Raw genomic sequence first — 24211 nt, forward strand, 5'->3', positions numbered from 1 at the left:
TTACTGGAGTAAACACTGGTTGAGAAAAGAATTTTAGTTTTGTTCAGTTCAGTTGATATTTACTAAGCACCGTTCTATGCTCCTTGAGGATCTCATTGACAGGAGACACGCACAGGAACAAACAAGGTGCTCTGAAGCCCACAGGAAGGGCATGAAACCAGCCTCCCTGGGAAGTGGAGCGGGGAATTACTTCTGGAAGAAATAACAGCTGAATTGATTTTAAGAAGTTTGAAACTGGTGACCTATACAGTGTAGAACAGGATTAAATTCTAAAATGCTTGGGATAATCCATGCTTATAAAGTGGGGGACAAGTTATGGTAGGGTTGGGGGGCAAGAGTAGGCATCAGTGTGTTAGATGGTGGTACATCTTCTTGGCCCTTAAATTTACCCAAAGATTGGGGGGTATTATTATTATTATTATTACTACTACTATTATTTTATAATCAGACTTGGACACTTTACAAAGTAGAATATAAGACTTGTGGGATTTTAAAGAAAAATCGCTGAACTTAAGGGAACGGTATGCTTGTAGGAAGTTTCTTTGGCCAATAGCCCAGGATTCCCGCAGCTCACACGGATGATGGCTCTGAAGAGCGATCGCCAGTGGAGGTGGGAGAGCATGGGAGGCGCGTGGAGAGGAGCATCTGTCTGCATAGAGCGCCTCCCAGAGGCGGGACCCAGGAAGTGTTGGGATGCCACCAAGGGGCCAGGCTAAGGCTGGCACTGAAAACCACAAGAACAAGGAAAATTTCAGGTGCTGGGATGTGGAGACCCACTCATGCTTTTTGAGCAAAGGGATGATAGTTGTGGCAATGAGGCAAGAGAATTAACTTGACAGTGTCACAAAGAAGGCATTACGTGTCGTGCAGAAGTATATCCTAGATATCAAACATTTTCTGACCACTTTCCTGGCATCTGGGAATTTATAGAGTGTAACATGCATGCTGGGTTTCCTGCATCTCTCAATCATTTGTTTAAATTAACTTTGATTTTCTTCTTTTGCTAGCTCTGTGCTCTGAGCCCCAGCAAGGAAACTGGAGAAGCCCATCTCATACTTCTCCAGTTAGCTCTGCCTCCAGAATCAGCGTGGAGGCTGCAGGGGATCCCAGAAGCTGAGCAAAAGGTAAAACCATAAGTTCCACCACTCAGAGCTCCCCATCTGTCGGGTTCAACCACTGTGGCCAGCGCTTTTGAGAATCCACAAACCGGAACATGTCAACCTCATTTCCCCCCATGTTTCTCTTGAACACAAAGAAAGCTGTTACCAGGGAAATCCGTCTGCAACATGGCATCTTGAAATATGAGTTATTCAATGATACTGCTCAGCTGATTAAATGTTATTCACTCTTCATTTTGCCCATCAGCCCAAGAAGAACATTTATATGACACTTGGATCTTGGTGTAATAAGAAAACACACTTGTTTGGTGCATCTGTGACCTTTGAAATTTTAAAAATTAGGTACTAAGAAATCCCATCAAGTGCAATGCAGTGCAGCCTAAACTCGTGTGTCATCCTTTATGAAGAAAGAGACTTTACTCCAGGCATCAGGTGGATGGTACCTTAGAAATTCTAACAGCATCACAACTGCCCTAGTAATTTTATTAAGTGATTAGTACTAAATCACACCCATGTCTATAATTTGACATACATATACACTAGAGTGTTACACACATATAATAATATATAACAAATATAGTTACCAATAAATGTATATGTATAAACAAATAAATATATATTTATACAGGCATACCTCGTTTTATTGTACTTCGGTTTATCGTGCTTCGCAGATACTGTGTTTTTTACAAGTTGAAGGTCTGTGGCAACCCTGTGTTGAGCAAGTCTACTGGTGCTATTTTTCCAACAGTACTTGCTCACTTCATGTCTCTGTGCCTCATTTTGGTAATTCTCGCAAAATTTCAAACTTTTTCATTACTATTATATTTGTTATCGTTATTTCTTTTTAAAATTATTTTTTATTTTTTAAACTTTTTTATTCTATATTGGAGTATAGTTGATTAACAATGTTGTGATAGTTTCAGGTATACAGCAAAGTTGATTCAGTTATACATATACATGTATCTATTCTTTTTCAAGTTCTTTTCCCATTTAGGTTGTTACATAACATTGAGCAGAGTTCCCTGTGCTATACAGTAGGTCCTTGCTGGTTATCCATTTTAAATATAGTAGTGTGTACATGTCAACCCCAGACTCCCTAACTATCCGTCCCCCCAACCCTTCCCCTCTGGTACCATGTTATGGTGATTTCTGATCAGCGATCAACTGCAAAAAGATTGTGACTCGCTGAAGACTCACATGATGGTTAGCATTTTTTAGCAATAAAGTATTTTTTAAATAAGGTATGGAAATTGTTTTTTAGATATAATGCTGTTGCACACTAAATAAAGTACATTATAGTGTAAACATAATTTTTATATGCACTGGGAAACCAAAAAAATTTGTGTGACCTGCTTTATTTCGATCTTCCATTTATTGTGGTGGTCTGGAGCCGAATCCACAATATCTCTGAGCTACGCCTATATGTACATATTTAAAAGGGAAAGCGGGCTTCCCTGGTGGCGCAGTGGTTGAGAATCTGCCTGCCAATGCAGGGGACACGGGTTCGAGCCGTGGTCTGGGAAGATCCCACATGCTGCGGAGCAACTAGGCCCGTGAGCCACAATTGCTGAGCCTGCGCGTCTGGAGCCTGTGCTCCGCAACAAGAGAGGCCGCGATAATGAGAGGCCCGCGCACCGTGATGAAGAGTGGTCCCCCGCTCGCCGCAACTAGAGAAAGCCCTCGCACAGAAACGAAGACCCAACACAGCCAAAAAATATATATATTAATTAATTAATTAATTAATTTAAAAAAAAATAAAATAAAGTAAAAGGGAAAGCAATTCAGAAATGTCTCCTTTCCCTTCCCCTACCAACATGGGATTCATTCAGTTCTTTCAATTATTTTATTCCAATTTAAGTTTTGTAGCACTGATTTTCCTTGTTTTTATAACTCACACTTGTGGGTTTAAAGGACCTACCCAGTAGGTATTCTACCTTCTAATAAACAAAACAGCCACAGAGATTGAGAAGACTGTTATTTCTCTAAATTAATAATTTTGGTTCAAAGATCTTCAGTCCTGGAGTGTACCAGGTTAAATGATAAGAACCCCGATTCTAAAGAATAAAATGCTTTTACCCTATTTTCAGATTTTAGTTCTCCGCATAGTTTATCGACACTCTTTTCAAAAATCTTCAACATATACTATCCCAGGTTTAAAAAGTTTCCTTATTTTCTGTCTTATTTACTGATTTTCTAATTATGCATTTAAAACATGCTGGATACATAAATGCTTTGCTTTGCATTTTTAATTTTAAGAATTTTCAAATGAGTTACGTGTGCTCTTGCATACATTTGTTTTTCCAGACTAGAAGGAAATCGACAGTTATACTCTGTTGTTAACAGGCTGGTAGATGTGGAGCACTAATAACAAAGCAGGGACTTAAGGGAGAATTTTGTTTTGTTTTGAAATTCTGTACACACAGCAGTCAGTCAGAATCCACTCAACCTGATAAACCATCAAAACTAGCACGTCCACTCTACACCCCTCCCCCTCCTCTCTTGACGTCCACGTCCCCATCTCTGGATTCCTCCTTCGCTCCCATTTCCCACCTGGTACATTTCATATACATACTTGTTTGCTGATTTTCTGCCCCACTCCTACCCAGAAGGATATAAAGCTGTGAGAGCAGAAATCTTGCCTGATTTGTTCAACACTGAATCCCCAGGGCTGAGAGAATTTCCTGGCACACAGGTGATCCATGTTATTTTTTGAGCAAATGCAGTTTTGATGATGAAATTTTTGAAATTTTGAAATAAAGCAGTTTTGAAATTTTGAAATAAAGCCAATTTTTACCGTCCACCCTTCAGGAGAAATGTCATATGCCAAGCAAGCAAATTAGAACTTAAGAACAAAGACTTCCGGTGCCTAAAAAGAGATCTTAGAACCTTAGACTATGGTACAACTGTAAATATAATGAGAGTGGACCAGCAAATACTATGCACATTTAAAAAATGTTTTTCTTATAACTTTATCTTTTCACTTCATGAAGTGAGAGTACTTTTTCCCACAAGTGAAAGTCAACACTATGTATAAAATGCTTCTGCACTACATACACCTGCATCTTGTTTATAGGAGCCAATGCTGAATATATCAGCTAATTATAGGTATGCAAATTTCTTGTCTTCTTTAATGCAAAAAAACATATAAAAGCATGTGAAATAGTGTAGCACTCAGGCCCATAGTTGAATATCCAATTTCCATTAGATGAACTTGGGCTAAACAGTAAAGAGACAGATAAAAGTCAGAACAATAAGGAAGATTATTCATAATTCAAAATCTTCACATTCCGCTGTCACTCTTCAGGGTTTAAGACACTAAAATGGAAAAATCTAAATTGCAAAGCAAATTATCATCTATTGATTCATTTCTTAGGATGCTTATTGGAGAAAAAATTAAATCTAGAGCCTGGAAGACTAGCAAAAAGGAGAAAAATGTTAGCTTTGGAAACTCTGCGAGGTAATATGAAAAACTGTGGGATATTTATTAATATAGATATCCATGCTCACAGGGGTGGGGACCTGGCAAGTTTGAACGATAAAATGAAGAAAATGGTGATTCACGTTAAAATACTTGGAAGGGAATTTTCATAACAAGAATTGGCACCTGCCCAACACATGATCAGTGCACTTGCTTTCGAGACCCCATGGCCATCAAGATGAAACAGACTGATGTGACAAAGCCAACCTAATCAAGGGAAAAATGCTTTCTTAGTGGGAAGAATCCAGAATCTTATCTGCAGGCAGAGAGCTCCACAGAGCTGGAGGTCACGTGGCATCCTTCAGTCAGAGGTATGGCTTCCCAGGGTTTCTTTGCTCTAACAGGTTGTGTAGGCAGAATAATGCCTCCATTCCATCCCAAAGACGTCCACATCCTAATCCGTGAAGCCTACAAATATGCACGTTACATGGCAAAGGGGAATGAAGGCTGTACATGGAATTAAGGCTGCTGATCAGCTGACCTTAAAGCGTTTATCCTGGGTGATCTGGGTGAGCCCAGTGTCTTCATGAAGTTCTTTTACATAAGAGGAAGAGGGAGACAGAAGAGTCAGAATCAGAAGGATGGCAGCATGAGAAAGACTCACCGACCTACCACTGGCCTTAAAGATCGAAGGGGCCATAAACCAAGGAATGTGGGAAGCCTCTAGAAACAGGAGAAGGTAAGAAAACGAATTCTTCCCTAGAGCCTCCAAAAAAAAAAAAAAAAAAAAAATTGCAGCCCTGGATTTAAGCCCAGTAAGACCAATATTTTGGACTTCTGAGCTCCAGAGCTATTAGATAATAAAGTTACATTCTGTTAAAGCACTAAGTTTTTGGTAATTTGTTACAGCAGCAATACAAAGCCCATACATAGGTGGACTCAGTCAATCTATTGTCGATCTATTGTTGATCTATCATGTGCTCATGAGCTGCCCTCCAGGCTTCACTGCTCCTATCAGCCCACTTGTGGAAGAGCACAGGGCTGTTCTGCCCAGCCATTTCCAAGTCCTGCTCTTGCTGGACTTGTTCTGGTAAGGAGGCATAGTTTGGGCCTCTGATTTCTCTATAGAAGAGGATGAAAAAGAGATAAAGCAGGGAACCCAGGTTCTAAGGCATCTAAGGCATCCTGTTCATGCATCTAGTGGACACCTTTGGTAAGCCAAACCTAGAGGTTCTTGAGCAAATCCTTGCACTTAATCAGAGAGTTTTGGGACAGACCCTTTCTATGTCAGTGTTTTCTCCAAGGCTCAACAGGAATTTCAGGCCTCAAATGTCTCTTGAAGATGCAAGCAATCTCTTCTAGTGCCCAGAGCAAGCCACAGATCACCTTCTACAAAGTAAATACCTAACGGTGGAGTGAGGCAGTCAGTATGTTCAAAGCCTTAAGTTTGTCTTTCTGCTGCCCTTACTCGATTTTGCCATAAACTCCAGTCTCATTGGGTATTTGTCACTGTTTGGATAAAGAAGTGTGGATTTTAGGCATCTGAAGTTATACTCGATACTCTTATCCACTGAAGACCTTAAGAAGTTTTGTTGTTGGGACGACCTTCAAAAGCGACTCTCTTTCTTTCCTTTTCTTTTTTTCCTTCTCTTTTCCCTTCTTTTCTTTTATTCTAATGGGACTTGATAATATCCCCAGATTTGAGATATGATTTCTCCAGGACCCAAGGAGTTCTACCAAGTATTATGTTTCTTATTCATTTCAGGGTGGCATCAGGAGAATATTTTTCATCAGTTGAAAAATAGCCCTGATTCTTCAAATATTCCTTGTTGGGTCACCCCTCATAATTCTGCAGAATTTACAAGCCAGCTTCACCTTGTCATGAGTCACCCTAGTTGCAATTCTGTTGGCCTGCTCTTTTATAGGCCTGATAATCATTACACCATCAAAGTCATATATCAGAGTATCTTCTATCATCAGTGAGTCCCTTCACAAGAATTTTGGCCACGGGTAAGAGAATTAACATATCCTGTGTGAGAATTGTTACAATAGACCGTATGGTCTCTCGGGTATAGGCCAACTGAGATTGGCTTTTTCTCAGAAATTGGAATTGAGGCAAAAAAAAAAAGAATTTTCCAGATCAATGACAGCACTGAAATCCCTGGTGCCCTCTGAGTTTCCTTATTAGCCTGAACTATATTGGATACTGTCAAAGCCATAGGGAGAACATTCTATTTAGACCCTAATAATCTACAAAGCTGACCTAGAAAAGCTGACTTGCTTTGGTAAAATAAATCTTTTGTATAAGGAGGTGTTGGGAGCCAGGGGACCAGTTCCTACTACCTCCTTTGTTAATATAGATATTGCTAGCAATATCTATTTCTAGAAAATCTCTAGAAAATCTATTTTGTTTTAGTTTTGAGCATGTTAGACCTTGGTTGGCCAAGGGGCTTTCACTTAGTTTATACAATCACAACTGGATTATGCCACCATTTTTACCATACCTATTCCCCTTGTGTGTTATGGGAATGTAAACTCACTGTGGTCTGCACATGTGGTATGTCTAGGCCAGTGGGTATGAAAAATTACCCTTTGTTTCTGAACAGCTACCTTACCATTCTCTTTCCAAACAACCTCGAATTCTTTAGTGTAATGGCCAGATAAAATTACATTGATTAAGCCCAGAAAATATGGTTTCCCAGACTCTTGCCAATCAAACAAGCCTCAGCATGTGGCCTCAACTCCCCTGTTGGGAATGTCACAAGAGTAGCTCAGCCTCCCCACCTCCTTGCAGTAATTTGTTATAGCAGCAAGAGGAAACTAATACAACCTATATGACAACTGTTTTTCCATTTCTTTCATTAATGACCATACAAACACCTCCCAAATCTAATCTGTCCTAGGCTGCCCTGTCCCATTTTTGTCTAGCCTTTCTGTTGCCTGTGATTCCTCATCTTTTCATGGCTGTTTGCACCAGCTTAACCAAAGAATCCACTAGCCTCTTTCATGGTAAGTCAGGCAAGAGTGCCCTAACTTCCTCTTGGACATCTTCAACTAATTATAAAATCAAGAAATATGGGGGTCCTCTAAAAGAGGGCTCCCCAAATCACTGCACCATCCATTGTTTGATCCAAAAAGATATTTGGTGCCGTTTGATTTGGGGCATGGTCACAGATCAGTCCAAGTTGGCTTCAACTGTCCATACCTCCTCTCTTCAGGATCAGTGAGGGGGGTTGGAGGCAATATAGATAATTCTACCCTTTGGGGTAAGCCTCATACACCATGTTTTCTACACAGGTCAGAGGGACATAACCTTGGATTAGAGGCAAAAGCATTAGGCTGCATAGCTACTACCTATGAGTAATACTTAGTCTACTTAAAGCCTGATATCACTAATATCCATTGGAGACTACTAGTCTTTGGTTCATTATCAATATCCCTGGTAATATTTTTACCTGAATCCTTGCTTATATTCATTGGAAAAATTTCCCAGTTCTTTTGCGCCCAAACCTCTACAGTCCCAAGTCCATGGCTCTCTGGACACGTCTAATAATGACAGATGGGACTAAAGAGAGACATTACTCCTTGAAGAGAACATTTTACCAAGAGCCAAGTTCACCTTTCACATCTGCCCCACCTGTCTACAATAGAGATACTAGCACAACAAGTACAAGTTTCATATTTTTTACGTGTTGGATTTTATATCCTTGCTAAATGCCTCAGACATCTCTGCTTGCTTGGTAAGACCCAATGGAAACAATCCTTTCTCTTTGGATTATAATTTCTACACAATATAATGTTGTGACACCCAGAATCAAGGGGATAGTGGACATATTCCACTGAAATAGTTCCTTTCTTTCATAGATGCCAAGTTGTATGGTTTCATACTAAGAATCATCTGGCCACCAAGATGGTATTACAGAATTATCTCCATCCCTTTCAGTTTTCATATGTGTGCTCCACACCATCTTAACAAAGTCTGAAGTCTGTGTATCAATCCCACTTTGGACACCAATCTGCATGGTTGATTTGAACGGTGCTGTGTGTTCCCACGAGAGACTGAGAGGCTGGGGAGCCCAGGGACAGTCACCACCCACTAGAGAGGAGACACATTCTCGGCTTGGTACAGGTAAGTTTCTCTGTAAATTAAAGAACATGGCAAGGAGTTTGAGCCTAAATGGTGAACTGCTGTTCCTTAGACCTATTTGGGCATGCCGAACAAGCTTTGGGGACTGAAAAAAGGGGGAGTTGGGCAGCTGGATCCAGTAGCAAAGACTTAATGGTTAAGAAGAGGGATAATTCTGGGTACAGCCTGGTTTTTAACTTTTGGATTAACTGGCCTTTCTTGGAGTCCTATACGGACCATACAAAATATGGAGGTTGTAAGCAAAATTGGTGGTATCTGTTTTATTTTGTTGCTTTCTTGATCCATATAAGAAACAGAAACACTAAATCAGGAGTAGTACAGACACATTCTCACCACTTTTGACATTTTTTAGGCTTTGAGAGATCTATCACACTCATGGAGCGGGTAATGGTTGATGCAAGGAGATGGTGATATCCATGAGAAGGGGCAACAGTGCCTGGCAAGGGTGGCCGGGTTTGGTGAAATACAGTGATGGAGAGTGTCGGAGGTGCTTGGCAGGCCAGGCCAGGAGGGAGCAATTGGAATAAGGGTACCAGCTAAGGATGGCTTGCTTATAATCACCACCATTGACTCCTGAGGGCACTGGACTTCCTCTCCATGCAGCCAACAGCAGCAAGAGAGGAAAGAAACGGTGCCTCTCATCCCACAGCTGATAGGCATGTTTCTGAACATAGATACTTGTCAGGTGACCATTGGAAATAACTGGATGTGTATGTGGCGGGGAGAGGGGTGACTCTGGAGTATCTTTATCAGCAGAAAGAGGAAATATCCAGTGAAACAGGAATTCAGAAACATGCCTGACTAAAAGAACTCGATGGAATTTCAGAGTCTCCGTTGACAGAGAGTTCTTTCTCCTGTGATCTGATTTCAGTATCTCTTAGAACAGGATAGGGTTATTTCAGCCTGCAAATAGGGGGCCCAGTTCTCACCCCACCTCCCCAGCTCCACCCTGCTTCTCACCAGGAGTCCCCAAACAGCTCCATCTTGAAAGGAGAACGCTACGAGACGCCGAGGGAAGCTTTCTGTCAAATGTACGAGCTGCCATTCTACCATTTATATGTGACATTATCTGTGCCTTTAAGATGTAAGAGGAAAACAGAGGGGTGATATTTATGAGGGAAACATTTTATTCCTGGTATGCTTCTCCATCACCTGTGAAGGCAGTAAAATCTATATAAAACACCAACATTGAGCGTATTTGCATTATGTATAAAAGAATAGGGGATGGCTGGGAAGATAATCCTCTTCTTCTCGAGTGGACCAGGAGGGAGAGACACTGGCTTAAGAGCTATAGGTGGTGGCAGTAGAAAGGACAGTAGTTAAAGGAGAAGCAAATGAAGCCAGTGTCAGGGAGTCGGTGAGGTCTGGGGACTTTCACTGGGCTACAAGGGTAACTCAGAGCAGACCTCCTGCTCCCCACATCTTTTCAGTTTGCAACCTCCTAGAATCCAGTTTTGACCCATCCCCAATCCCCCTTCGTTCGGTCCACACCACGGACTCTCAGAGCTTACCCACCCTCCCCCAAATAACACTTACTGTTTTCCTGCTCCCTTTCATCTGTCTCTATTTTCCTTGAGCCCCTGCCCCAGACAGCAGATTCCATCACTTGTGGTTTGTAGCAAGGATGGTGTCCACTCCCACCCCAACACCCACAGGGAAGGTACGGTGAACCTGCCTTCTAAGCAGAGCACTGGAGGTGAGATCCCCGCATTCCCACTGAAACACTTTTTGCCTTTCCTCATGAATACAGACTGGATATTGTAGTACTGTTCACCCACTGCTACAATTTCACCCACTGTTATAGTTCAGGGACATTTTGGGATAGTGAAGCTTTTCTGAGCTGGCCTGGGGAGACTGGTCTCCTTATATACCACTATGTTAATGGAAAATACATTTCAATCATAAGATTCTTTCTTTCAAACAATCTTTAGAAATTGAGGACAGCTTGTATAGATCCAAAGGAAATGAACAAATTGTTCCATCCAAAACTTAAATACAAGTAACAAAAGAATTAATGCCCACTCAGTGTTTTACTTTTTGTTCAAGAGGCAAATTAATGAAGGAGGATTGTAAATACAGGAGACCAATTTGAGTTCTGAAGAGCCCTTAACAAAAGAGATTTTTTTCTTTCACATATATTAAAGGTTTGGTTGAAAAGTGCACTGGGGCTACCAAACATGAACCGTTATCATATAATGATCACTGGTAGCTTTCCTTGAAACATTTAAAAAACAGCTGTAATGATGAAGTGCACCTAATAGGGAAGAGGTGTGACAAAACATCTACAGGATAGTTTGGGTATAAAGACACATTTCTTCCAATAAGAATCTGATTCTGAATGACTGAAATATGAGCTAGAAACTCACATATGCTTAAAATAAGTCAGAGAGGCTCTTGTCCTGCATGGTATCTGGCTCCAGTGGTGTTAACCATTTCCAAGATGGTGCACGCAAGCACGCAGAGAGCAGGGTCATTAATGAATATACAAGTGCCATCAGGTTGATGAGGTCTGATGGACTTAGAATGAACTGGAACAATAACCTTGGTGAAGTTGGAGAAGTGATCAAAGGCTCAAAAGAGGTGAGAGCAAAATCATTTACTTAAGAGTGGATTAATGAAACTGATAGCAGAAATATAGGCAAGCACAGAGCCACAAGGACATCATAAAAAAGAGAAGTGTGCACCATAATCTATGTATGAGCCTAATCTGACATAGAAGCTTCTGTGCTGTTTCTACCAGTATTTTGACAAAATGTTCTCTCTAGTTCTCTGTGCCTGGAAAACCTAGAGACTGTTTAGAAGGGAAAAAATCAAAAGGATGACAGATAAACAAGATGCCTCTTCCTTGGTTCAATGATTTAGAGATTTCTCACCTAGAAACAAGGTCTAATGCTGATAAATCAGCAGCAGTAAGAAGCAAAGTGTTAGCAGGATGACAGAGGCCGGGTGTTTTCTGCCGTCTCTCCTAAAGGCCAAAGGAAAAAAGTGACTTAAATGCAGGCTGAAGAAGTTTAGGGTGGATATACAGTTGGACTACACCCCTGAATGAGGGATTCGTTCTTCAGGTAGAGGTCTTCTTTTCTAAAATATGATATAGGAGCTCTCATTCGGAAATGTGGCAGGGAAAAAAAAAGCCTGGTGAGAAATTGCTAGGTTACACCCCGGGTCCTCTACCTGTGACAGAAATGCAAATAGGTTGACATTTAGATAGGTCATCTGTTTCTTTTGTTAATTATCGGAAAGAATACAGACTGATTCAGGGGGTGGGCAGATAAAAAGATAATTCATTAAAATAGAAGGAGAGCGCGGCCCCAAGACGAAATGAAGTGAAAATAACCCAGGCGAATTTTAGCAATCTCAGCAAGGAAACTTCAAAGATTAGAAAAATACCTGCTACATCATTGTTCCTGAGTCCTGACCCCATAAACTGCTCTCTGACTCATCCCTGTCTTGCCAAGAGAATCTTCTGTACTTGGTGGTTTTAATCAGGACTCTCGCGGCAGGCTGGTTCTATTTCAACACCACATCAGTCTGATTGCTTAACTTTCATTCACTTTAGGTTATTAAAATGGTCTCACTCCAGTTACAAAGAATGATGCTTGACCATTTTTACTTCAGTCCTAGTCTCCTACCCATCCTCCAACATCCCAGCCTCAGAGAGCAGGCTGGACCGTGACCTCCAGCCCCTGATGCTCCTCTCCCCTCCCCTTCCTCCTCTTTCTTTCTCTGGTACTGTTGCGGGCAGGGTGAAGAGATGTTTCCTCGCACTGAAGCAGCCCGCGGCTCTGACGCTGGTCTTCTCTGCCTATGTGGTCCATGGCTGTAGAAGCCTTGCGACCAGGTGGCTGTAGCTCTCTGCTGCCCCAAGTGGACGGCCTCACTCTGCATCTTCTGACCCCATCTTGCTTCACCCTGAGCTTCCAGACTCCTGCAGGAACACACCCACATCCCCTGGGACACCCCTGGGCTCCTCTCTCCTGCAGTGGCCCATTTTCCTTGAAGGGACCTTCAACTTGAGGGAACACGGTCCTTGCCCACTACGTCTGACCATACCTCTATGCTGTCTCTCCCCTGTGCTCTGGTGGCACAAGGCAAGTCACCAGCTCTGAAGCTGAGCTGACAGCCAGTCTGGGAAGAAGATGCCGGTCTTCCTTTTTTGCTGCCACCTACAAACTACGGCCTGTTTTTATCCGTATGACCACTCTTTCCCCAACATGGTTTCCTTCTTTCTCCCACTTCTCCTGTTAAACTTCTCAACAGAAAAGGCCACCAAACCAGAGAGGTCTCTGGCTGTTTCCTTCATCCATTCTGTTTTAGCTCCCGGCTGCGATGCAGCTCAGCATGGATCACATATCACATGGCTCCTGCGTTCATAAAGGCTGTGGTCCCTGAGAAGCCTGAGCTTCTCCATCGAGCCAACACTTCCCCAACACCCAGAAGCAATCTCCTTTGTGAGTGACCAGCACTCCTGGCCTTTGTCACGCTGTGTACTCTTCCTCCTGCTGCCCTGATGGGACTGAAAAATGATGAGATCGCATATTTTGGAAACAGGTCTGTTACGTATGGTGTGACATGATCTCAAATTCACGTGTTTATGACTTTCATCATTTTCATGTCAGGATGTTAACCTCTCATCTGTTGTTACTGATAAGCACTCAGCAGCCCAGCTGCGGAGGGGCCTGCTGGGGGCTTCTCAGTAAGAACACGTGGAGAAGCAAGTGGACGTTTAGACTATAAACTCCAGGAGCTGGTGAGGAATATCCTGAGAGTTTCGGTCTGGGCAAACCCACCCTTGGCTGCTCTAGCCCTCCGAAGGTCTTGAGACCCTTGCTCCTGCTGAGGCCGGGCTACCGTGGGCCAGCAGTGGGGTTGAGATGAACAGCAGCTCCAGGAAGAGAAGGGCCACTGTTCTTGCCTCGGCAAGGCACTCCTTGTAGGCAGTGGCCCAAGCTCTGCAGCCATCCCTGGAGTGATAACCCTGGCCGGCCCGCCCACTCAGGTGCCTTTGTTCCCTAGCAACCGGCCTTAGCAACAAGGGACTTGGGTTTTGCCCTGGCAGCTAGAAGTCAGATCCGGCTTTGTGAAGCCAGCTCTCCTGAGAAACCAAACTTGCATAAAAGGTGCATCTCAGCTTAATTGGGACTTTCCTTCTGTCATCTCTCCTTGCCTGGAACAGAAGCGTAATTGATCCATCATTTGTTTGGAGGATGCTATTTCTCTACTGGTTCATTAAGAGACTTCATCCTCTCTGCTATTAGCTTGTGAAATTATTACAAATCCCGCTGTGCACCTGTGCTAAATAAACTACAGGCAAAGACAATTTCAGTCTCTGAGCATAATTTGCTACCCCCTGACCCCCAAACACAACAAGGTCTTAGAGCGTAGCTTGTTAAAGTCACTGCCTTTCTCCTTTTTCTCTATGCAGATCTAACATCACTTATCACCAGCCGTTTCCACCTCCTCACTTTCCCTCATCAGCCGCTTGGCTCCTGGCCACCTCTCCACAGTGTCTTCTGGAAGGTTGTCAGTCAGCTGCCCTGCCACCCCTCCTACGGACGGAGAGCCTCTCATTTCTAAGTCTTCCTCCTTTATGTCAGAGTTTTCCAAATGCTCTCCTGTCCTCTCCGAAACTACCCACACTTCCCTCAGATCCAGCGGCCACTTTGCTCTTCTCCCACTCTCTCAATCACTTTGAGATAGCCATGAGAGGCTACCCGAGGTTACCTCCCTTCCTTTCCTGGCTTCTTCTGACTCAGAAGTCTACCTTTCTACATTTTCTGGGACAATCCTGCCCACTCCATTTAGCCATTTACTGTCTGTATTCATGCTTCTCCTCATGCTTTTTCACATCACCGGCTACCCTCTCCTCTGAACCATTTCATAGGTTCCAAAATACCCCTAAGCATCCTTTCTTGAAATGTGCTACTTCCCAAAATACCCTGCCAAAAAGTGGGCCCCAGATTTCTCTTCTCTGAAGGTAACCTGCCAAGCCTGCGTGACCAGCCCTGGACACTCACCGCTCTGCTCTCATCTTCAGCCCTCCCCCCTCACTTACCAGTTTCCAGACACACTCCTTGTTAGTCAGGGTTAAGGGTTGAATTGTGCCCTCCCAAAGATACACTGAAATCCTAACCCCAGCTACCTATGAAAGTGAGCTTATTTAAAAACAGGGTTGGGGCTTCCCTGGTGGCGCAGTGGTTGAGAATCTGCCTGCCAATGCAGGGGACACGGGTTCGAGCCCTGGTCTGGGAATATCCCACATGCCGCGGAGCAGCTGGGTCCGTGAGCCACAATTACTGAGCCTGCGCGTCTGGAGCCTGTGCTCCGCAACAAGAGAGACCGCGATAGTGAGAGGCCCGCGCATCGCAATGAAGAGTGGCCCCCACTTGCCGCAACTAGAGAAAGCCCTCGCACAGAAACGAAGACCCAACACAGCCAAAAATAAATAAATAAATAATAATTTTAAAAAAAGAAAAATGAAAAAAATAAAAATAAAAAAAATAAAAACAGGGTCTGCGCAGATGTAATCAAATTAACATCAGGTCATTAGAGTGGGCCCTAATCCAATATGACTGGTGTCCTTCTACGAGGAGAAGAGACGCAGACAGAGACACACAGAGAGAAGAAGGCCATGGGATGTCAGAGGCCGTCATCGTAGTGATGCATGGAGAAGCCGAGGAACAGCCAGGACTGAGGGCCACACCAGAAGCCAGGAAGAGGCGAGGAAGCATTCATTCTACCAGAGCCTCTGAGGGACCCTGGCCCTGCTCATACCTTCATCTTGGACTTCCAGCTCCAGAACTGTGGAGAATCAATTTCTGTTGTTTTAGGCCCTCCCCAAAGTGTGGTACTTTGTTCCAGCAGCCCTAGGGGACCAGCACACTCCTGGAGTACACAGAGCCCAGCCTGCCTCGGGCTGCTTTGTGCCCGGGGCACTTCTCCTCAGAGACTAAGTCTGTGCTTCCCTCTCACTGCTTCCGGGCTCTGCTCAAACGCTGTTCCTCAGAGATGCCTTTCCTGACCATCTTACACGAAATAGCAGTTGATTCCTGCCGCCCTCCATCACCCTCTGCCTTCATTTCCCTGCTACGTTTTCTTCATGGTCAGCACCACCATCTGACATGTGATAGACCGACATCTTTATTTGTTTACTGTTGCCTCCCCCCATTCATCTGGGTCTAGTTCCTTCACTGCTGTACCGCCAGGGCCAAGAACAGAGCCTGGGACTGTATGGCTGACCAACGAATATCTGTTGAATGAATATACTCATGAGTTCCACTTCCACATACTATCAGTGTATTAATCATTGGGACCTGTTTGCTTGTTCTTTTATGCTGGCATGTGCAAAGGGTCCTTTGATTCTAACTTCCCAGCGGCAGTGGCTGAATCTGTTTGTTTCAACAGTGGCTCAGCACAGGGGCACACACAGCGCATGCTTTCAATGTGTACTAGAGCCCATAACGGATTTCAAAATGTGACTCATGAACAATACAAGTAAAGCAGATACATATAGACATTCTGTCTATAACACTATGAGATTGTCAGGAAGAGAGTTCCTTAATTTATATTTTCCACATATACTAACAATAACCCACATGTCTTAACCCACTTACTCTGACTGGCAGTCTATGTGCATTTTCTCCGCAGCGATGCGGATTCATTTTGCGGTCTGGGAGACGAAAACTCAGAGAGGTAAAGAAACTTGCCCGAGATCACAGAGCTAGAAAGTAGGAGAGCAGTCAGGGTTCAAAGGCAGGCAGCCCGGCTCCAGGGCCCGTGCTGTCAGCTCAGTGGTGTGCTGTCTCCTGACATCTAGTAACTCACAGAGGCTCTTTTTCAAAAACTGTGAAACAATTTATGATAAAGGAAAGAGAAGAAATGATTCAAAACTAATGAACTGAAAAGATGGATAGCACCTTCTCTTGAATTCTGTGAGGTAGAAAGCACAGAGAATAAAATAGAAATTACGAAGCACTTTAAGTGTAGTAGATAGGAACAAGTCTGAATTTTTTTTTAACATATGAAATGCTCTAAATCAGTTTGAGTAGAATAAAAATTATGGGAGAGGGGGACAGTATGCATATTTTTATACAGAGAAGTCAATTTCCATGTTCTAGTTAACAGCACTAAAGAAAATAATGCTACTGGGAAAAAATGAGTATAAATGGTACAAATATATGGAAACTATATAGACATGATCTCATACACACACACACACGCACACACACACACACACACACACACACACACACACGCTCTCCAAAGGACTGATACCCTTAAGTCTAACCCTTATTCCATCAAGTCTAAGTGAGTGTGACTTCGGCTATATTTTCTGGCAACTTCTAATTTAGAATCTCAGTGTACTCATCACTGTAGGAAGTGGGAATTTTTCTCTGACTCCACAAGGCTAGGTTTTAAGCATTTTGCAAACAGTCTCACAGGATGGGGATTTGCTTTTCCATGGAGCTTATTTGCACAAGGTGTTATATTGCCCTGTTTACATGTTGTTCCTCCAGGGGGCTGTGGATCCCTTAAAGGTAGGATCTATGTTATTAATATTTGATTCTCCTACTAACCCAGAACAGGCTGTCAATAAACTCTTCTTTCCACTAGAACTGGAAATTCCATTTCTTTAAAAACAAGAAATGTTTTATTGGAGTTAGGATGATGATAATTGGGAAGAGTTTCACTGGGAGTTAGCAAAATAAAATCAGTGTTGGCTTCTTAGAGAAATTGTTCTTATCTTCAGATTGCATACGTTTACTGTCTAAGATCTTCAAATACTTGGGTTACACATTTGATGGCTGAAGACAATTTTTCATGTACAAAGAGGCCATCAGGCCAAAACCTAAATTAAATCAGTGGTGGTCACCAGCCATTCATCCGTTACAGAGACATGGATATAAGTCCTTCTCACGTGTAACATCATACGATAAAGTCTGAGTTCTTACAAAGGCACTCTATTGAAGTGAGTGGTCTTATGTTTAAAAAATACATTTTAAAATTATTAAAATTTTTAGATTTAATTGTATTAAACTTTTATTAAATTTAATTTATTAATTTATAATGAAATAAAGTATTCAAACATTTAAAAATAATCCCTTCTTGTCACATAAAAAATGTGCAAATACCTTTTTATCTCTAGACAACATACTGCTTTGAATGCCACCATGTAGCACACCCATGGATACACATGCCCTTGTCTGTGTATGCCTGCCCGGTGTGAACTGGGGGTGCCCACCTGCCTACTCTATTTATGCATGAGAAGAAATGGGGGAAAACACAGGAGGGAGGAGCGTAAATAAATCCAAATCATTATAACCCATGAGAGGCACTTAGTTTTATCCCTAAATCAATGGGATGTCCTTAATGTTCTTAACTGATGAAGGTTCCCAGAAAGAATGAAAAAAGGATTTTTGAAAAACCATTAAAAAATTATCAGCATTTAGGCACCTCCTAAAAGATGCCTATAGTACATACAGATGAGCAGGTTTTCATGTCTAAAAACTACCTAGATTATCTAAAGCTCATTTTATTATGACATTCCCAACAATTTTGGAGGCAGCGTGGATGGCAGACATAGTTCAAATATTACTGACAACCATCCACGCCAATCACACCTCTGCTCTTTAAAGCTGGGGGACCCGCCTACATTTTAGCTACTCGTCAGTCCACGGAAATGAGCTGCACCAGATAAGCTGTGGTGTGTTTGCTACAATGCCTGGATCTTCTGCTTCCACTGTCTCCTTCCCCCCTCCTCTTTCGTTTTTCCTCACCTGCTTTTCTTCTGATCTTATCTCAGTCTGCCTTTGAACTCTTGTCTGCATGACACCCTCCTATCCCAATTTTTGGACACTTGCTGGTCTTCAAAGCATTTCCTAACTGAATGTTGTGCCCCGAGTCAGGGCACCCAGTGGATTGCAGACTCTCCCATAGTCACTGGTGGTTGCTGAACTAACCACACCCATCCTTCTCCCCTCATTTCCACCTCCCTGCTGGGAGGGAACCAGAAGAATGCCTCAAATCCAAGTTCACTAGACCAATAGGAAAAGTTAGGGACAGGGTTTTTCTGTCTGCTGATTTATGGAAGTGAATTCTCAACTTTGTACCTATGAGATCCGGCATCATTTTGAACAAAACTGAATTTCTTGGCTTCATTCTGTGAAAACTGTACAAAGCACTGTAATAAAGAATGAGAAAGCCATGATTTATGACCCTCCACATACAGGAGATTTAATTCTGCCTTTTGCTCAGCGGCCTATCCATTGTGTGGACAAAGTCAATACCAATAATGAAATGTAGACGGAAGGGCTAAATCAATTCAATAAAACGCAATAGAAAGACTAGAAGACTGAGTAAATCTGGGAAGTATTTGGACAAGAGGTAATTACAAAAATCAATGCCCGTATATGAAGAGATGACAAGGCAGCCATCCGTCACAAAGGGAGAACCATTAATGATGGTTTGGGCTTGAGTTAGAATGAGAGAACAAAATAGGTCTGTGCAAAGTCCCTACACATCCGTGTATCTCTGTGTGTGTGTGTGTGTGTGTATACACGAGCACACACGTGGGCTCCCAGTGTGACTGAAGGAGAGACGAAGAGAAACTCCAGATGGCTCACTCTGCATTTTATGTACGCCTCCTACATTTGCTGGTTCCTTTGGCTCACTTTTACTAACTTTGATCTCATTTTGTCAACACGACATCAGGCTGTGCCCTACATATCTTTTCCTTCCTTGTCATCCCAGCCTCCCAGGTACCCGGGGGACATTATCATGAGGTCCTGTCTGCGTCCGGAGCCTCTGGGAGGTGGAGGAGAGGAATGAATTCCACATGAACCACAGCTCTAAGGACCAGCTGTCGGGAGAGGTGATACAGGCAACCTTGGGGGCACCCACAGCAAAATTCAAAAACGATCAAACATACACCCAGACATATACATACACACATAAAATAGTAACTTAAGTGTCTTAACTGTGTTCCTGGCCAAAAAAGAATATGAATAAATGAGTACGTCACCACTTAGCAGTTTGCATCCATTAAGTCATTTAGTCCCTACAGAGACTCTACAGGGGAGGTACCAGCATCTCTATTTTAAAGATAAGAGTCGACAATCAGTTTGTTCAAGGAGACACAGCTGGTGAGTAGGGAAGCGGTGTGGGAAGATGTATCTCTCGGACACTGATGTGTGTGCTGGTCACCCCTTCCCTCACACCACCTTTTGTCTCCCACAGGGCACGGGGACGCTTCTGATGCAGTCATACACAAGTCCGTAGTCAGTTAGCTGTTGGGCGCCATTGCTAAGGAGAGGCTTCAAGGCCAGTCATGGGTCATGCAGACAGAGGCAGCGACTTTGAACTTGCCCAGTCATGGCATCTGACTGTGTTGTTTCATGTTTGGCCTCTGACAGCTCTTTCTCTTCTGCCCACAGCTGAGCAAGCTGATAACAAAGCTCTCACGCCTCTTCCTTTGGCACCAGTAGGAGGTTCAAGCCATGCAAGTCCCTGTCTGCACGTACGAACCCCACCCTGGTACAGCCCATAACCACCGCCAAATCCCTGAGCCGTTCTTCTTTCCTGTGCTCTCCAGCCAAGTTCAGCCCCGTGTGGGAGCCGCCCTGCTCACCCTCATAAGCCTCATTATGTGAGTGACACACCTTTTCACACCCTCGTGGGGTGTGTGCAGTGTCCTCAGTCTTGACATCGGAACCAAATGTGGGGGCGGAGTCCTGCTGTTGAGGGGTAGGCACGCCACTTCTGAATCAACTTTATGCCAGTCATGGGATGAAACACTTTCATGGTCTTTCGAGAAACCCTCAAAGGCATAATCTTCCAAAAATGATGGTATGTTACCCCTTAATCAGAAATCTATCCTTCATTTTGAATGGCTATTTTGTTTTTTACTAAAGGCAGAGAATGATTACAATAATTACTATTTGGGACAGGAGCCACATAATTTTATTCTTAGATCATTTTAAGAGTATTTTTTGACACTTTAAGGTTATCTTAGATGAACAATAATTTATTTTATCTCAGCCTTGGCACTACTGATACTTGGGTCTGGATAATTCCTCATTATGGAGGCTGCTCTGTGTATTATAGAATGTTCTGCAGCATCCTTCGTAACCGAGCAGGACCCTATGGGGCCTTCCCAGGACAGACCCTCTGTGTTGTCCACCTGTCTCTTGTCTGTAGAAAAACTTTAGCCAAAGAATAAACTTAATCAGAGAAGTGAGAAAATGCAGAAAGAAAGGGAAACAGTCAAGCAAGACAAAGTAATAATAGTTTAGCCATTAAACAAAGTCGAAGACCTTTAGTTCCTCCCCAAGGGCTATAGATAATATTCTGAGCCATATTCTTTGAGCTGATTTGTAGATACTGAAACACCCGCCTGGCGGAAGACGTTAACTACATGATGCCCAGACTGAAGCCGTGACATAAGCTGCTCCATCTTGCACAATTCCAAGAACTGGCCTCAAGGACATGGGAACGGGCCGACCCTGGAACTGAAGACTAACTGTACTTAAAATAATCAAGATGACCCTGATCAGACCATGGCATGACCAATTTCGAGATGACCGTCAGAGCTGACGGTGCTATTCTGCAGGTAGCCATGTCCGCCACCTGTACACCCCCGAAACCCCCCTTTAAAAGCTCTTGCCCCCTGATCAGCAGTGGGTAGTTGCTTCTTGGACACAGGTCCACCTTCTCCCCAGGTTGCTGGCCTCCTGAATAAAGCAAGCTTTCCTTTCCTACCAACACTTGTCTCTCAAGTATCAGCTTTTGAGCGGTGAGAAACTGAACCTGAGTTGGGTTAAAACCCTGACCGCTACCCACTAGATGCTGAAGCCTCCACCACAACCTTCTTCAGTTCTAACGACCAAAGATACCTCCCGATGTTGTCAAGTGTCCCTTGGGAGGCAAAATCACACCTTTGAGAACCACTGCCCTATATTCATTCCATAAAGAAATATGACTGTTCTAGTAAGAACGAGCATGGGTCAAGCCCTCCGTAGTCACGGGGGAAGAGAGACAGGAAAGAAAAAAGATGAAAAGCTGCTAGGCTATATACATCTCAATGCAAGCCAGCAAAATCTATAATAAATTGCAATTATATCTTCAAATCTCTTCTTTCCACTCTTAAACTAATTTAGACTCATCCTCAAAATTGCTTACATGTTATGGAGATGACTCTTTGTAGCTTATAAAATCTCTTCTAAAAATTTGATTACTCAGCTGCTCATATGCAAACGCTTTGTCCCTCGTCTAAAAAATCAGAGTTAGCTGTGCTGACCACCGTGATTTTCCAGAAATATCACACACCACAATTTATGCACTTTAAAGTATTCCAGAAACTTAGAGCATGTTAACAATTGTTTACATGCTGGACACAGATAGTAGTCTCTTTAACAGAACACATGTATCTATCTGTATGATATCCACTGGCATCTTCATAAATGGCTCAGAATGCTTGGTTATAACACAAAGCTGGTTTATTGCCTAAAGTTCCCACCTACCAATGAGTTTTCCAGAAAGGACAGAGGATACCATATATTGATTTGGTAATCTTGCTGTAATTTGACGAGACAACAAAGATGCTTTGTATTTCTTTAGGATTTAGGAGCAGAGATGACTCCAGAGATGGAATTGGGAAGAAAAAGGCAAATCACACCAAAAGTATAGCGTTTCATAATCTTATCTCTGTGATACTAGCATATATCCTTGGTCCTCTATTCCTTCAGTATTCAAATATAAAAAAGAAGAATGTATACATAGGCATGCCAAATACTTAGATGAAAAGTGCTATGCTTCAGTCATAAATGTGGATCTAAGTTTTGATAATCTAACTTTAAGTTTCACGTTCCTTTCTCTTTCAACATTACTCTGAACACCTAAGAGGTGATGAATCTGATACCAGTCATTTGCGATTCCAAGTAGTGCTTACCTCGGCTTTAATTTTATTGTCTCCAAAGCAGAGGTGTTGTAAATAGGCTGCAGCATTAGACTGGACCGAAGGAAACTGATGTTGCAACATCTGAATCACTTCAGGCAGTTCCGGGTCTCTCCATCCAAATTCTCTGAACAAAAGGAAGGCAGGAGAACATGAGAGGGAAATCCTGCAGTACTGTTAACCTATGGTTAACTCACTTATGTAACGCCTATGAGAGTTTACATGGGAATATTTCACAACTGATTGTTCTGGTTTCCTTACCCATGCACCAACTTAAAAAAGGATTTGAAAAGATTTCCTTGAGTAAATGGTTTGTAAGTATATACATGTGCACATATACATATATAATCTTAAATGTATCAACTGAAGTTACATGTTTATGAAGATTGAAAAAAATGACTTAAAATGGCACATGATTTTATTAATATAGACATGTTTCACCTAGGCTTCAGTAGATAATTTATAAGATCACATTTATTTTCTAATATGTTATTTCAACAGTCTTGTTCAGGTACAGCATTTAGTTAAATTATCAGACAAGAGAAAATATAACTGGATGGGTCCAATCTAAAATGTCACAATAGCAGTTAATGCCATCTTTGTTATATTTATAATTATTATTGTTATTATCATAATGTAACAATTTTCTAGGGATAAAAGTATTGTAACAAGAAGCCTTTATAGGGCTTCCCTGGTGGCACAGTGGTTAACAATCTGCCTGCCAATGCAGGGGACACGGGTTTGAGCCCTGGTCTGGGAAGATCCCACATGCCGCGGAGCAACTAAGCCCGTGAGCCACACTACTGAGCCCACGTGTTACAACTACTGAGGCTGTGAGCCACAACTACTGAGTCCACATGCTACAACTACTGAGCCTGTGAGCCACAACTACTGAGCCTGTGTGCTACAACTACTGAGCCTGTGAGCCACAACTACTGAGCCTGTGAGTCACAACTACTGAGCCTGCGCTCTAGAGCCCAGGAGCCACAACTACTGAAGCCCGCAGGTCTAGAGCTCATGCTCCGCAACAAGAGAAGCCACTGCAATGAGAAGCCCATGCACTGCAACGAAGAGTAGCCCCTGCTCGCCACAACTAGAGAAGGTCCACGCACAGCAACGAAGACCCAACACAGCCAAAAATAAAATAAATTAAAAACAAATAAATACATCTGTAAAAAAAGAAACAAAGAAGTCTTTATAAAAGGAAATTATTTATTTAAAGAGTTAGGTTTATTCAAACAATGTTAATAAATCTTATGCATGGTGCATTCTTTTCCTGTATCCTCCTGTTTACATCTGAGCTACTCCAAGAAGCTGGTTGTTTATTTAACTTTAAGAAACATGCTCCAGGATACTTAAATCCATTCTAAAACACAAGGTTAACTGTACCATTATGCAAATGAATATTCTTTCGTGAAATCGATCAGCTCAACCAGTTAGAGCATGGAGCTAACAGGGCCGGATGTATGGGTTGCATTCTTGTATCAGGGAGCCAATTTTTAACAGAGACATAAAAAAGCAACCTCTGAGACCACAGATAAAAACCTGACCCCACGAGCCACGAAAGGGTACTATTT

General features: G+C 42.7%; 1 protein-coding gene across 4 annotated transcripts in view; it reads right to left on the reverse strand.

The window, feature by feature from the left end:
* Positions 1-24211, reverse strand: part of CTNND2 (catenin delta 2) — a 930783-nt gene that overhangs the window by 235789 nt on the left and 670783 nt on the right. For all 4 annotated transcript variants that reach the window (XM_036848145.1, XM_036848147.1, XM_036848146.1 and 1 more), the window contains one exon: positions 22629-22761. In XM_036848145.1, the coding sequence (XP_036704040.1) occupies positions 22629-22761 (133 nt within the window). The remainder of the gene's footprint in view (positions 1-22628; positions 22762-24211) is intronic.

The sequence above is a fragment of the Balaenoptera musculus genome, chromosome 3 (genome assembly GCF_009873245.2).
Source record: "Balaenoptera musculus isolate JJ_BM4_2016_0621 chromosome 3, mBalMus1.pri.v3, whole genome shotgun sequence".
In the NCBI taxonomy this organism is placed as follows: domain Eukaryota; kingdom Metazoa; phylum Chordata; class Mammalia; order Artiodactyla; family Balaenopteridae; genus Balaenoptera; species Balaenoptera musculus.